The 13,062-nt window shown below is 39.8% G+C and overlaps 1 protein-coding gene across 1 annotated transcript in view; it reads left to right on the plus strand.

Annotated features, from left to right (window-relative positions):
- The window catches only part of LOC103267337 (nuclear autoantigen Sp-100-like), a 51,698-nt gene that overhangs the window by 15,983 nt on the left and 22,653 nt on the right, over positions 1 to 13,062 (plus strand). Inside the window, exon 2 of the mRNA XM_021716001.1 lies at positions 10,103 to 10,169. Coding sequence (XP_021571676.1) covers positions 10,103 to 10,169 — 67 coding nt within the window. The remainder of the gene's footprint in view (positions 1 to 10,102; positions 10,170 to 13,062) is intronic.

Genomic DNA, 13,062 nt, shown 5'->3' on the forward strand with positions numbered 1-13,062 from the left:
TTCATGTTCCTCTGGTTATATTCCCAGAAGAAGGATTGTTGGATTGTATGGAAGCTCAGTTTTTAGTTCTCTGAGATGTCACCGCACTGATTTTCACAAAGATTGAACCAGCCTACATTCCACCAACAGTGTAGAAGGAATCCCTTTTTCCTACAGCTTTGCCAGTGCCATTGTTTTTTTTGACTTTTTAATGATAGCCATCCTTGGTGGTATTAGGTAGTATTTTCATTGGAGTTTTGATTTGCATGTCTCTGATGACTAGGGAGGCTGAGCATTTTTTTCATACATTTGTTGTTTGCTTGAATGTCTTTTTTGAGAGTGTCTGATCATGTTCTTTGCCTACTTTTTAATGGGGTTTGTTGTTCCCTGTAATTCATTTGAATTCCTTGTAGATCCTGGTTGTTAGGCCTCTGTCTGATGTATAGCTTGCAAATATTTTTCCCATTCCATGGGTTGTTTCTTTACTCTTTTAATGGTTTCTTTTACTGTGCAAAAACTTTTCAGTTTAATAAGGTCCCACTCGTCAATCTTAGCTTTTGTTGCATTTGCTTTTGCGGACTTGGCCATGAATTTATTGACTATTCTGATATCCAGGAGGGTGTTCCCTAAATTTTCTTCTAATATTCCTATAATTTGAGGTTTTACATTTAAGTCCTTAATCCATTTTCAGTTAATTTTTATATACAGTGATAGGCAGGGTTCCAGTATTATTCTTCTGCATGTGGCTAGCCGATTTTCCCGGTACCATTTGCTAAATAGGATTTCTTTTCCCTAATCTTTGTTTTTGATGGCTTTGTTGAAGATGAGTTGGTTGAAGGACTGTGGTTTTATTTCTGGATTTTCTGTCCTGTTCCATGGTCTATGTGTCTATTCCTGTATCCATACTATGCTGTCTTGTTTAATGTAGCCTTGTAATAAAATATGGAAGTGTGTTGCCTCCAATTTTGTTCCTTTTACTGAAGATTGCTTTACCCATTCAGCTTCCATATGAATTTCTGTATTGTCTTTTCTAGGTCTTTGAAAAAGGATGTTGACAATTTGATAGGGATTGCATGAATCTGTAATTTGTTTTGGGTAGGATGGACATTTTGATGATACTGATTCTTCCAATCCATGAGCATGGAATGTTTTTCCATTTATTAGTGTCATCCTTGATTTCTTTGAGCAGTGTTTTGTAGTTCTCATTGTAAGGATCTTTCACTTTTTTGGTTAGGTGGATGCCAAAGTATTTTTATTTTATTTTTTTGTGACTATTGTGAATGAAATTGTGTTTTTGCTTTGGTTCTCGACCTGTTTGTTGTTAGTTTATAGAAATGCAGCTGTCTCTTTTGCATTGATTTTGTATCCCAAGACCTTACTAAAGTCATTTATTAGTGTGAAGAGGTTTTTGATAGTCTCTCTAGGGTTTTCTAGGTAGGTATAGAATCATATAATCTGCAAAGAGGGATGACTTAACTTCCTCTTTTTGTATTTGGAGACTTCTGATTTCTTTCTTCTGCCTGATTGCTCTGGCTAGAGCAATTGAGTAGGAGGGATGAGAATGATCATCTTTGTCTTGTTTCAGTTCTTAGGGAAAATGCTTCCAACTTCTGCCCATTAAGCATGATATTGGCTGTAGATTTGGCATAGATAGCTTTTATTGTTTTGAGGAATGTTCTTTTGATGCCTGGGTGTTTAAGGGTTTTTATCAAGAAGGGATGCTGGATTTTGCTGAATGCTTTTTCTGTGTCTGAGGTAATCATGTGATTCTTGGTTTTATACCTGTTTATATGATAAATTATGTTAATAGACTTAGGTATGTTGAACCAGCCATGCATCCTAGGAATGAAGCCCACCTGGTCATGATGAATGATCTTTGAAATATGTTGTTGGATACAGTTTGCTAGAATCTTGTTGAGAAGTTTCACATTTTCATCAGGAAAATTGGCCTGTAGTTTTCTTTCCTTGTTGGGTCTTTGCAGTTTTGGGTATCAGGATAACATTAGCTTCGTAGAATGAGCTAGTAAGAATTCCTTCTTCCTCGATTGTCTGAAATACTTTCAATAGAATTGGTATCAGCTCTTCCTTGTATGTCTTGTAGAATTCAGTTGAGAAACCATCTGACCCAGGGCTTTTTTGGCAGAATTTTTTAATAACTGAGTCAATTTCTTGGATTGCTATTGATCTGTTTAGGGTTTTAGTTCTTCCTGTTTCAACCTTCAGAGATTATGTGATGCCTGGAATCCCTCTATTTCCTTTAGGTTTTTAGTTTATTTGCATATGGATATTATAGTAATCTCTAATAATCTTTTGAATTTCTTCAGGGTCAGTTGTGACATTGCTTTTTTGGTTTCTAATTGTGTTTATTTGAAATTTCTCTCTCTTTTTTTGATCAATCTGGCTGGGGTCTTCCAAGCTTATTTATCCTTTTAAAGAGCTGGCTTCATGTCATGTTGATCCTTTCTATAATTTTTTTTGATTATATTTCATTCAATTTTGACTTTATTTTAGTAATTTGAATTTTTCTACTAAATTTAAGATTTAATTGTTCTTGTATTTCCAGCTCCTGTAAATGTGATGTTAGTCTTTTTACTTAAGATCTATTTTTCTTTATATGGGCATGAAATGTTATAAAATTCCCACTTAGCACCACTTTCATGGTATTCCAGAGAATTTGATATGCTGTGTCTTTGTTTTCATTTGTTTCCAGGGATCTTTTTATTTTTTACCTTGATTTCTGTGTTAACCCTAAAGTCATTCAGAAGCATTTGTTTAATTTCCATGAATTTGTGTCTTTTGAGGGATTTCTGCTAGTGATAATATTTTGCTTTTTTTCAACTGTGGTCTGAGAAGATGCTTTGTATTATTTCAGCCTTTTGAAATTTGTTCACACTTGATTTATGCCAAAGAATGCAAGCAATCTTGGAGTGTGTTCCATGTGCATGAGTAGAATGTATGTTCTGTAGTTGTTGAATGAAGTGTTCTGTGGATGTCTATTAGTTCCAGTTAGTCAAGTGTTGAGTTAAGGTTCTGTTTCCTTGTTTTTTGCCTTGATGATCTGTCTAGTGCACTTAGAGGGGATATTATAGTCTCCAATTATATTTGTATAATGTCTATGTCTTCTCTTAGTTTAAGTAGCATTTTAAAAAATGAATCTCGGTGTTCCTGTGTTTGGTGCATATATATTTAAGATGGATATTTCTTGCTGGTGGATTGAGCCTTTTATCATTATGTAGTGTTTTTCAGTGTCTTTTAAAACTTTTATTGGTTTGAAGTCTGTTTTGTCTGACATAAGATGAGGTACCTCTGCTTTTTTTTGTTTTCTGTTTTCCTTGAACCTCTTTCTTCAGCCCCTTACTTTGAGCCTGTGGGTGTCCTTTGCAGTGAGATGAATTTTCTGGAAGCAGCAAAATGTTGAATCATGTTTTCTTATCCAGTTTGCTAATCTATACCTTTTGAGTGGCATTTTCAGTCCATTCATATTCAAATTAATTATTGACATGTGAGGGTTTATCCTGGTCATAATGCTCTTTAGAGGTTACTTTGCTTTTTTTTCTTCATGTCTTGTGGTTAATCTGTATGCTCTGTTAATCTGTGCTTGCCTGTGCTTTTGCAATGGGTGGAAATGTTCTTTTATTTCTGTGCTTAGAACTTTCTTAAGCATCTCCTAAAGGACTGGTGTGGAGGTAGCATATTCTCTTAGGGATTGGATGCCTGAGAGGGATTTTAATTCTCCTTCATTGATGAAGCTTAAATTGACAGGGTAGGAAATTATTGACTGGAATTGCTTTTTTTAAAAGATTGTTAAAGATGGGGCCCCAGTCCCTTTTGGCTTGTAGAGGTACTGCTGAACAGTCTGCTGCAATTCTGATGGCTCTTCCCCAGTTGGTGGTCTGTCCTGTCTCTCTAGCTGCCTTTAGGATTTTTTCATTCATGTTTTCCTTGTGGAGACAGATTACTTTGTGTCTTAGGGATGGTATTCTCATGTAATACCTTGCAGGGTTTCTCTGAATCTCTTGTGTTTGGATGGTTACCTCTCCAGTGAACAGAGGAAATTTTCTTGGATGACTTCTTCAAAGACTTTTTCTAGGGTATTCTTAGTTTCTTATTCTGTCTTAGGGATGCAAATTAACCATAGTTTTGGTCTCTTTTACATAATCCCAAACCTCTTGTAGCCTGTGTTCATTCTTGAGCCTTTTCTCTTTGTTTTTGTCAGATTGAGTTAATTCAACATTTTGATCCTCAAGTTCTGAGATTCATTCCTCTGCCTGGTCAAATTTGCTGCCTAGGTCTGTCATTGTGCTTTGGAATTCTAGGAAGGATTTCTTCATTTTCAGGATTTCAGATTGGATTCATCTTATACCGCCTAGCTTAACTTTTATTTCCTGCACTGCTTCTGTTGCTTGGGTGATCTATGCGTCCATCTTCTTGTGGGTTTCCTTGTGTTTTTGCCATTCTTAGTCTGAATTCTGTGTCTGTCATCAGGGACAAGTCATTTTGCAGGGATTCCATTGTTTGGGGTCTGGGAGGATCTTTTGTGGGCAACGTCTCATTAAGGCTTTGGGGGAATGCCAGTATTTTTCCAACGGTTTCTCCTCATTTGTGAGGATCAATGCTTCTCCTTTTATTATCATTTTTTGTTTTATTGTTATTTAGTTAAATACAGTTGCTACTTTTGCGGGATTTTATTTTTATTTTTAATTTTTATCCCACAGGATGCTCCCTTGTTGTGTTGAACTCCTCCTTCCTGGGGGAGGGGGGAGTGGTAGACTGTGAAGGCCTGACCAATGTGGGTCGTGCTGCTCTTCTGGGTCTAGTTGTCTTAGGGCCTTTTCTGCCACACAAAAGAGTTCCCACAGGGAGAGAGGACTGCCAGGACCACAGGTGACTTCATCTGCCACCTCCAGCTCTGCGTCTCCTGCTATGTAGGGCTAAGAACACAAAGTGAATTTCTGCAAAGTTTTTTCCATGGTGAGACTGCATTCCAGTCCCCAGTTGCAAGCTCTTCTGTGGGCATCAGAAAGAAGGAAAGGCAATGGTGGCACTACCCATTTCCTAGAAGCACTCTTGCAGGGAGATAGGGGGTACCGAGTCTTCCTCTTTACTCCCCCTGCCCCACTAGAGGCTGATCTGTGTTCAGAGCTTCAAAGCAGCAGAATCTTCCATAGCTTACTACAAACCAGCACATGCCACAGTGAGACCTACCCTTGGAGCAAGTGAAACCAGTAGGTGATCTTTCTTGGTCTGTGGACTGGCCACCAAGTGCTACCCATGGGGTACAAGCTCTGAGAGATTGATTGCCTGTAGGTGTTCAGAGTTTGGATAGGTTCCCAGCACCACATAGGGTCTGGTAGCATGCCATTGTGTCATATTCAGCCACCTCCCACATGGGACTGAAGTCTCATGTGACTGGAGGGAGAGAGGAACCCTTGCAGATCATATCACTAGCACACACCCCCTCTCACATATAAGGCAGGACTGCAATTCTGATGTGGGCCTGACACTGTTAGAGTAGACAAGTTAGACTAGGAAAACTTTAGGACCGTAGGAAAGTTCCAAACCTATTGATGTCTGCAACAGGTGGTGCAAAACCTTGCATACAAGCAAGATGGCCAAGCTATAGAAAACTTCACACCTACCTAACTGCTAGACTTATCAGATACACCCGCAGCACAATAGTTCATCTATCCAGGATGCTTGCAGTCGGGAGGCGATCACCAAGACAGGAACTGGCTTAGAGACCAACTGGAGCATGAGCATCAATAGCCAGGGTTGATCCACAATGATCATGACCTACTTTTGCCGTCATTATAATATTATTAACATAAAATTATCCTGGGGGAGCCACCCACTTCCATCATATACCTGACACCATGACAGTACCAGTACGACCCTATAAGGCCTAAAACTCCCCCACCCGACATGGAGGAGTAACAGTAACCCAGCTCAAAAGACCACTCATTTCTAAGAAAAAATCACCACAGAACACACCCCTCAGTACCCCTAAGAATGCAAATTATAGCTCAACTATAGTTATGTGCAGAAGCAACAACTTCTGTAGTCTGTTTCTGCCCATTCTCCCCTCCTGAGAATGTACTATTCTTTGCTTAATAAAGCTACCTGCTTGTCTTGATACTTTGTGTGTCTGTTTGTGAATTCTTTCCAAACATGAACGCAAAAACCTGGTCATCAACATCAACCCATCATTCCACACTGGGAACTGCACCCCTTCTCCTATTAGTAGCACCTGGTGAGGATGGGGCCTTCTGTGGGATGTGGGGTGCATTCTCCATCTCAGCCTGCCTAAACTGCTGGGTGTCACTGGCTTCTGGGACTTTCCTCATCTGCTCTGCACAAGAGGTGCCAGTTGGCTACTACTGGATGGCCGTCTTGGATCACTTCCCCCTTTTTTCCTATTTAGATGCCTTTGGTTTCTTTCTCTTGCCTTATTGTTCTGTCTGGGGCTTTATACTATGTTAAATAGGAGTAATGATGATGATGATGATGATGATGATGATGATGATGATTTGTTTCACTCTGTCACCCAGGCCAGAGTGTCATGATCGCAGATTACTATAACCTCAAGCTCCTGGGATCAAGTGATCCTCCTGCTTCAACCTCCCAAGTAGCTGGAACTACAGGCTTGTACCACCATTTCTAGCTAATTAAAAAAAAATTTTTTTTTGTAGAGATGGGAGTCTTGCTATGTTGCCCTGGCTGTCTCAAACTCCTGGCCTCAAGTGATCCTCCTGTCTAGGACTGCCAAAATGTTGGGATTACAGGCATGAGCCACCACACCAAGGGCTTTCTATTGACTGGACTGGAGCATGGGTTTTAGAATCAAAGTAACTGTCACTGAACTGCATGAGTCCCAATTCTACCACCAGTTATCTGAGGAATACCAAAGTATTTTGTTCTTGCTGAGGGAGTCAGAGAAGTCAGCACATTTGGGCCACTGTCTTGCTTGAAGATGGCCTATACCAGGGTTGGGGCAGGAGCTGGGTCTGACCACTGGAGGGGAAAAGTAGAAAGAGAAGAGGGAGTAGCAGGAGTGGGAAGGGTACCCAGCGGCAGATCTTCTTCAAGTTAACTTGCCCCATGATGTTCTAGAGCAAAAGAGCAGAGCCTAAGAGAGGCAGGTCTACTTGGAGGGAGCACATCCTGCCTCAGCCAAAACTTTGTGATGTGACACACAAGTGACAAGTCAGAGGCAGCGGGTAGCGGGGAGAGAGAGAGCGAGAGAGAGAGAAAGAGAAAGACTGACTCAGTGAATGCGGGACCTGGTGGGCACAGTGAGTCTGCTCAGTAGTAAAGTTGTCCTCACTGGAATCTGTCCCAATTACATTTTCGTGGAGAAAAAAATAAGCCAAGGGGTGGTGGAAGAAGGCTGAAAACCAATTCTACCTACATTTTTCATTATTTGGTCATGAAACACATATGTCCTGGGACACCTTTTAATAGCCCGAAGAAGTCGGATTCAGTGAAATGTAATTTGAAAAATACTGCTCGAGACCACTGGGCCCCTCTGGCCCCTAAATCTTCACCTGTTTCTGCTCTCTGCTTACTTCAGGTCCTGGAATCTACACATCCCTGGGCTCCCAGCTACCTCTCTGTCTCTCCCATTGTTCTACCTAGAGTTATGATCCCTGGTTTTAGTTCATGTCCTGCTTTCATTCTTTCTTTGCTCCAATTTATCTTTAACTTTATACCTATATCTTTTCAGTACTTTGAAAAGTCACTTTAAGTCCTTTCAAAAATGATGACTGAGTGAGAACATCATTATGTACAAACCTAAGATGTCGCTGAATGCTCATCTCGCCCTCATGATCTAGATAATCTATGCTCCAATCCTCTTGGCCCATCTCAACAGAAGTCTTCTCTTTTTTTTTTTTTTGAGGTGAAGTCTCACTCTGTCACCCAGACTGGAGTGCAGTGGCATGCTCCCGGCCACCACAGCCTCAACCTACTGGGCACCAGTGATCCTTCTACCTCAGCCTTCCAAGTAGCTGGAACCACAGGTGCGCACTACCACACCCAGCTAATTTTTTTGATTTATTGTAGAGATGAGGTCTCGCCAAGTTGCCCAGGCGGGTCTTGAACCCGTGGGCTCAGGCAATTCACTCACCTCGGCCTCCCAAATCGCGGGATTACAGGATGAGCCACCGAGCCTGGCAACAGAAGCCTTCTTCACATCCACAATCTTCTGTCTGGAAATCTCTTTAACGAGATCATTAAGTTTGTCAGGTACACTTTATATTTCCACATTACCGCAGGTGAGAGTTTTACAGAACTTTCCGCCACTACATAACAAGGATCTCCTTTCCTCCAGCTTCCATGAGTGCGCATTTTTCTCACTTTTCTATAAGTCCCATTGGTAGCAACCTGGGGACCTTTTAGGCTTCCACGTACACTGCTCAATCCCACAGACAATACTGCATGTTTTCTGTTTTTGTTATGACAGCATCCTACTTCAAAATCTGTTCTAGTTATCCTACTATGAAAAAACAAACATAAACACACACCCCAAAGTAGTGAGCTGAAACAACAAAAGGCATATTTTATTTTGCATTGCATCTGTGGTTTGGGCAGAGTTCATGGGAGATGACTTGTGTCTGCTTTGGATGGGCATCTCCTGATGCAACTTGACTGGGGCTGGAGGATCTACTTCATTTTTTTTTTTGAGTCAGAGTCTCACTCTGTCGTCCTGGCTGAAGTGCAGTGGCACACTCACGGTCATCACAGCCTCAGCCTGCTGGGCTTAGTGTTCCTTCCGCCTCAACCTTCCAGGTAGCTGGAACTACAGGCATGTGCCTCCATACCTGGCTAATTTTTAAATTTATTGTAGAAATGAGGTCTTGCTAAGTTGTCCAGGCTGATCTCGAACCCCTGGGCTCAGGCAGTTCACTCGCCTCTGCCTCCCAAAGTGCTGGGATTATAGGCATGAACCACTGCACTCCAACCTGGCCCAGATCTACTTCTGACATGGTGCATCACATGGCTGGTTGTCTGGCTGATGCTGGCCCATAACTTAAGGCAGTGCCACTTCTGCTATATTCTATTGGTCAAGCAGTCACAGACTCCAGATTCAAGGAAAAAGGACCTAGACTCCACCTCTTAATGGGAAGAGTGTCAAAGAATCCTGGGAGCATGTTTTAAAAGCCTCATACCTGCACTACCATTGAAAGGTTAGCTATTTTTGCCAACTTGGCTCCTGCCTCTGGCCCCAGTGGCCCAGAGATTTTTTCTTTCCTTCCTGGCTGCTTTATAAAAATTCTAAGAACATATCCTGCCCCGCCCTCTGCCCCCACTTTATAATGTATAATATTTCAGCTCCCTTCAATCTGATATCAATGCATGGGGTTTAACTTGTCTGGTCAAGATGCCAATGTGCCCAGCTAACTCAAAGGCCTAAGAGAAGCTTGGAAGTTTCTGTCTTTTCCTTTCCCCTGCCATCACAGTCTGTGCTAGGGAAGGAGACAAAATAGAGGTTTACTTCTCTTTAATATAAACTATGTTACTATTATAGATACTTCAATCAACTTTTTTTTTAAGTAGAAGTCTCACTCTGTTTCCCAGGCTGGAGTGCAGTGGCATGCTCTTGGCCACTGCAGCCTTGACATGCTGAGCTCAGATGATCCTTCTGCCTCAGCCTTCCAAGTAGCTGAAAACACAGGCGCGCACCAACAAGCCCAGCTATTTTTTTTTGGATTTATTGTAGAAGCGAGATCTCACCAAGTTGCACAGGCGGGTCTCGAACTCCCGGACTCAGGCAATCCTCTCGCTTCCGCCTTCCAAAGTGCTGGGATTACAGGCATGCGCCACTATACCTGGCTAACTTCAATCAATTTTGGTCAAATAGGCTTTGTTCCCCTCTTTCCTTTGCATAAATACATGGTCTTGCAACTTCTATAGGCTCCATGGAGCTGGCCTCCTGTTCCTACTTCGTGGTTTGTACCTTCCCTGGATTGACTCTGCAAATCCTTCTCTTCAATTCCCTGCTGTCATATTCCCATGAGAGTTGAGAAACAAAGATTGAAAAAGGAGACTAAAAATAGCTGTCACACAGTTTTCACAAATACAAAAACATCCACAAACACTTTCACTTCCCTTTTTTACTTTCTAGGTGAGTCAGTTCAGACTTCTTGTTCTGGCCGTAGGGAGCCATGTTGTGAAGCCCAATCTGGGCGTGGGTAAGCACAGATGTTTCCTGATAGTGAGTCATCCATTCTTGGGCTTCTGTGGCCTACAAAGTAGCAGGACCAGGAGGGCAGCAGGTGGAGGTAGCAAATGAACAGAGGATTACTCTTTGTCTTCCTTCGTTTGTCATCACAATGTGGGTTTTTATATTTATTTACTTATACCCAGTTTCATTCTAAAACTACTTTAAACTGGGTTCCAAAAACAATTACATATTGCAAAGTAGGAAAAACTAAGCTATAAAATCAGGTTAAAAGTGGCAAATTATGGCCAGGCACGGTAGCTCACACCTATAATCCTAGCACTTTGGGAGGCCAAGGTGAGAGGATTGCCTGAGTCCACGGGTTCGAGACCAGCCTGGGCAACACAGTGAGACCTCGTCTCTACAATAAATCAAAAAATTAGTCAAGCGTGGTAGTACACGCCCATGGTTCCAGATACTTGGAAGGCTGAGGTGGAAGGATCACCTGACCCTAACAGGTCAAGGCTGCAGTGGCCATGAGCATGCCACTGTACTCCAGCCTGGTCGACAGAGTGAGACTCCAACTCAAAAAAAAAAAAAAAAAAAAAAGTGGCAAATTAAAGCTTCTGGTAAGATGCTACCAACCCTGACTTATTCAATTGCAAATGTTACCTAGGTGGAATAAAAACAAATCCTAAGGTTCTTTTTATCAGTTTTGTTTCATTTCTCTTAGTGTAGACCTAGGAGTCTAGTTGCTGGGCTATAGGGTAGCTTTAGTAGCCATTGCCAGTTTTCCAAAGTAAGGACATTAATTTTCACTTCATTGGCAATGTGTGAGTGTTCCAATTACTATATTCTTCTCAACATTTGATGTTGTTAGTTTAAAAAGATTTCTTTCAGCCATTTTTGTGGATATCTAGTGGTATCTCATTGAGATTTTACTTTGCATTTCTCTGATAAGCAATGCTTTGAGCACCATTTCATATGCTTATTGGTCATTTGGACATCCTCTTTCATGAGATGCTTTCTATTTTGCCTATTTTAAAAAAATTGTGGATAATATTCTAGGAGTTCTCTCTCTATATTCTACATGTGAGTATTCTTTCGGATATATGTGTTACCAATATCTTTGCACATTCTATGACTTTTCTTTTCACTCTTTTAAAGTGTATTTTGATGAATAAAAGTTTTTAATTTTAAGTAAGTCTAATAGATCAATAATTTATTTTATGGTCAATATATTTGGGGTCTTGTGTAAGAAATCTTTGCCTGTCTCAAACCAAGAAGATATTATCCTACATAGTCTAGAAGCTTTATTATTTTTATCTTTTATATTTAGGTCTATGATTCACTTAAATTAATTTTTGTGTATGGCATGAGGTAAGGTGTTCAATTGCTCCAACACCATTTCATGAAAGGACCATCCTTTTATCATTGAATGTAATGTGTTTGTTGTAAATTTGGTGACCATATGTGTGTCTGTTTCTGCACTCTCTATTGATTTATATGCTTATCTTTATACCCATATAATGTTGTCTTGATTACTATAACTTTATATGAAGTTAAGCATAGTGATTCTTTTATAAGGCTCTCTCAGCTAATATTGGTCCTTTTCATTTTCATTTATGTTTTAGAATCAGTTTGTTACAAAAAAATCAGATTTTCCACAAAAATTTGTTCTGCATTTTATTAAAATTATATTGAATCTATAGGTCAGTTGGTGAGAACTTACATCTTAATATTTAATCTTCAATCCACAAACATACTTATTTTGACTTTCTTTATCTCCGTAAGAGTTTTGTGTTCTTGCTTATCTTTTGTTAGATTTATTTTTATTGTTGATGGTTTTTTATGCTTCTGAAACTGATATTAGTTTTCTTTTCTTTTCTTTTTTTTTTTTTGAGTAACGTTCTCACTTTGTTGCCCAGGCTGGAGTGTAGTGGCACAGTCATGGCTCACCACAGCCTTGAACTCAAGTTCAAGTGATCCTCCCATCTCAGCCTCCCAAGAAGCTAGGGCTACAGGTGCATGCCACCATACCTGGCTAACTTCTCAATTTTTTTTGTAGAGACGAGGTATTGCTATTTTGTCCAGGTTGGTCTCGACATCCTGGGCTCAAGCAAGCCTTCTGCCTCAGTCTCCCAAAGTGCTAACTAAGATTACAGGCATGAGCCACCATGCCCAGCCTAGTTTTCTATTTTTATTTCAACTTGCCATTTGCTAGTATTTAGAAATACAGTCGATTTTTGTGTATTAACCATGAATCCAGTTCTAAATCTTACTAAAATTACTAATCAATGCCCATAGTTTATCAATTCTTTTACATTTTCTAAGTATATGGTCATCTGCAAATAATGGTTGTTATATTTCTTCCATTTTTAGCTTTATACTTTTTATTTCTTTTCCTCAGCTTATTGCATTGGCTAGAATTTCTAGTAAGTTTTAAATGGAAATAGAGATGGTAGGCATGTTTGTCTTATTCTCAGATTAGTGAGAAAATATTTACTATTTCATATTTAAGTATAATGTTAACCATAGGGTTTTGTTTGTTTATGTTTTATTGGATTAAAACCGTTACTTTCTTTTTTTTTTTTTTTCGTTACTTTCTATTCTTAGTTTTCTGAGAGTTTAAAAAAAACCATGAATAGATGTTGGATTTTATCAAATGCTTTTTCTAGATCTATTGAAATTATTATATGATTTTCTTATTTATTTATCAATGTGGTGATATAAATTCCCTGATTTTTAAATGTTAAATAATTCTTGCACTTCTGGACTAAGTCATAGTTAGTCATGATGCATTATTGTTTTTTTTGCCTGTGGCTGGATTTGACTTGCTAATGTTTGGTTGCAGTTTTCTCATCTTTGTCCCTGAGAGATAGTGACCTGAACTCTTCATTTTTGTAATGTCTTTGTCAGGTTTT

This window comes from Carlito syrichta, unplaced genomic scaffold, assembly GCF_000164805.1.
Source record: "Carlito syrichta isolate Samal-C Ts95f unplaced genomic scaffold, Tarsius_syrichta-2.0.1 Scaffold308105, whole genome shotgun sequence".
NCBI lineage: Eukaryota > Metazoa > Chordata > Mammalia > Primates > Tarsiidae > Carlito > Carlito syrichta.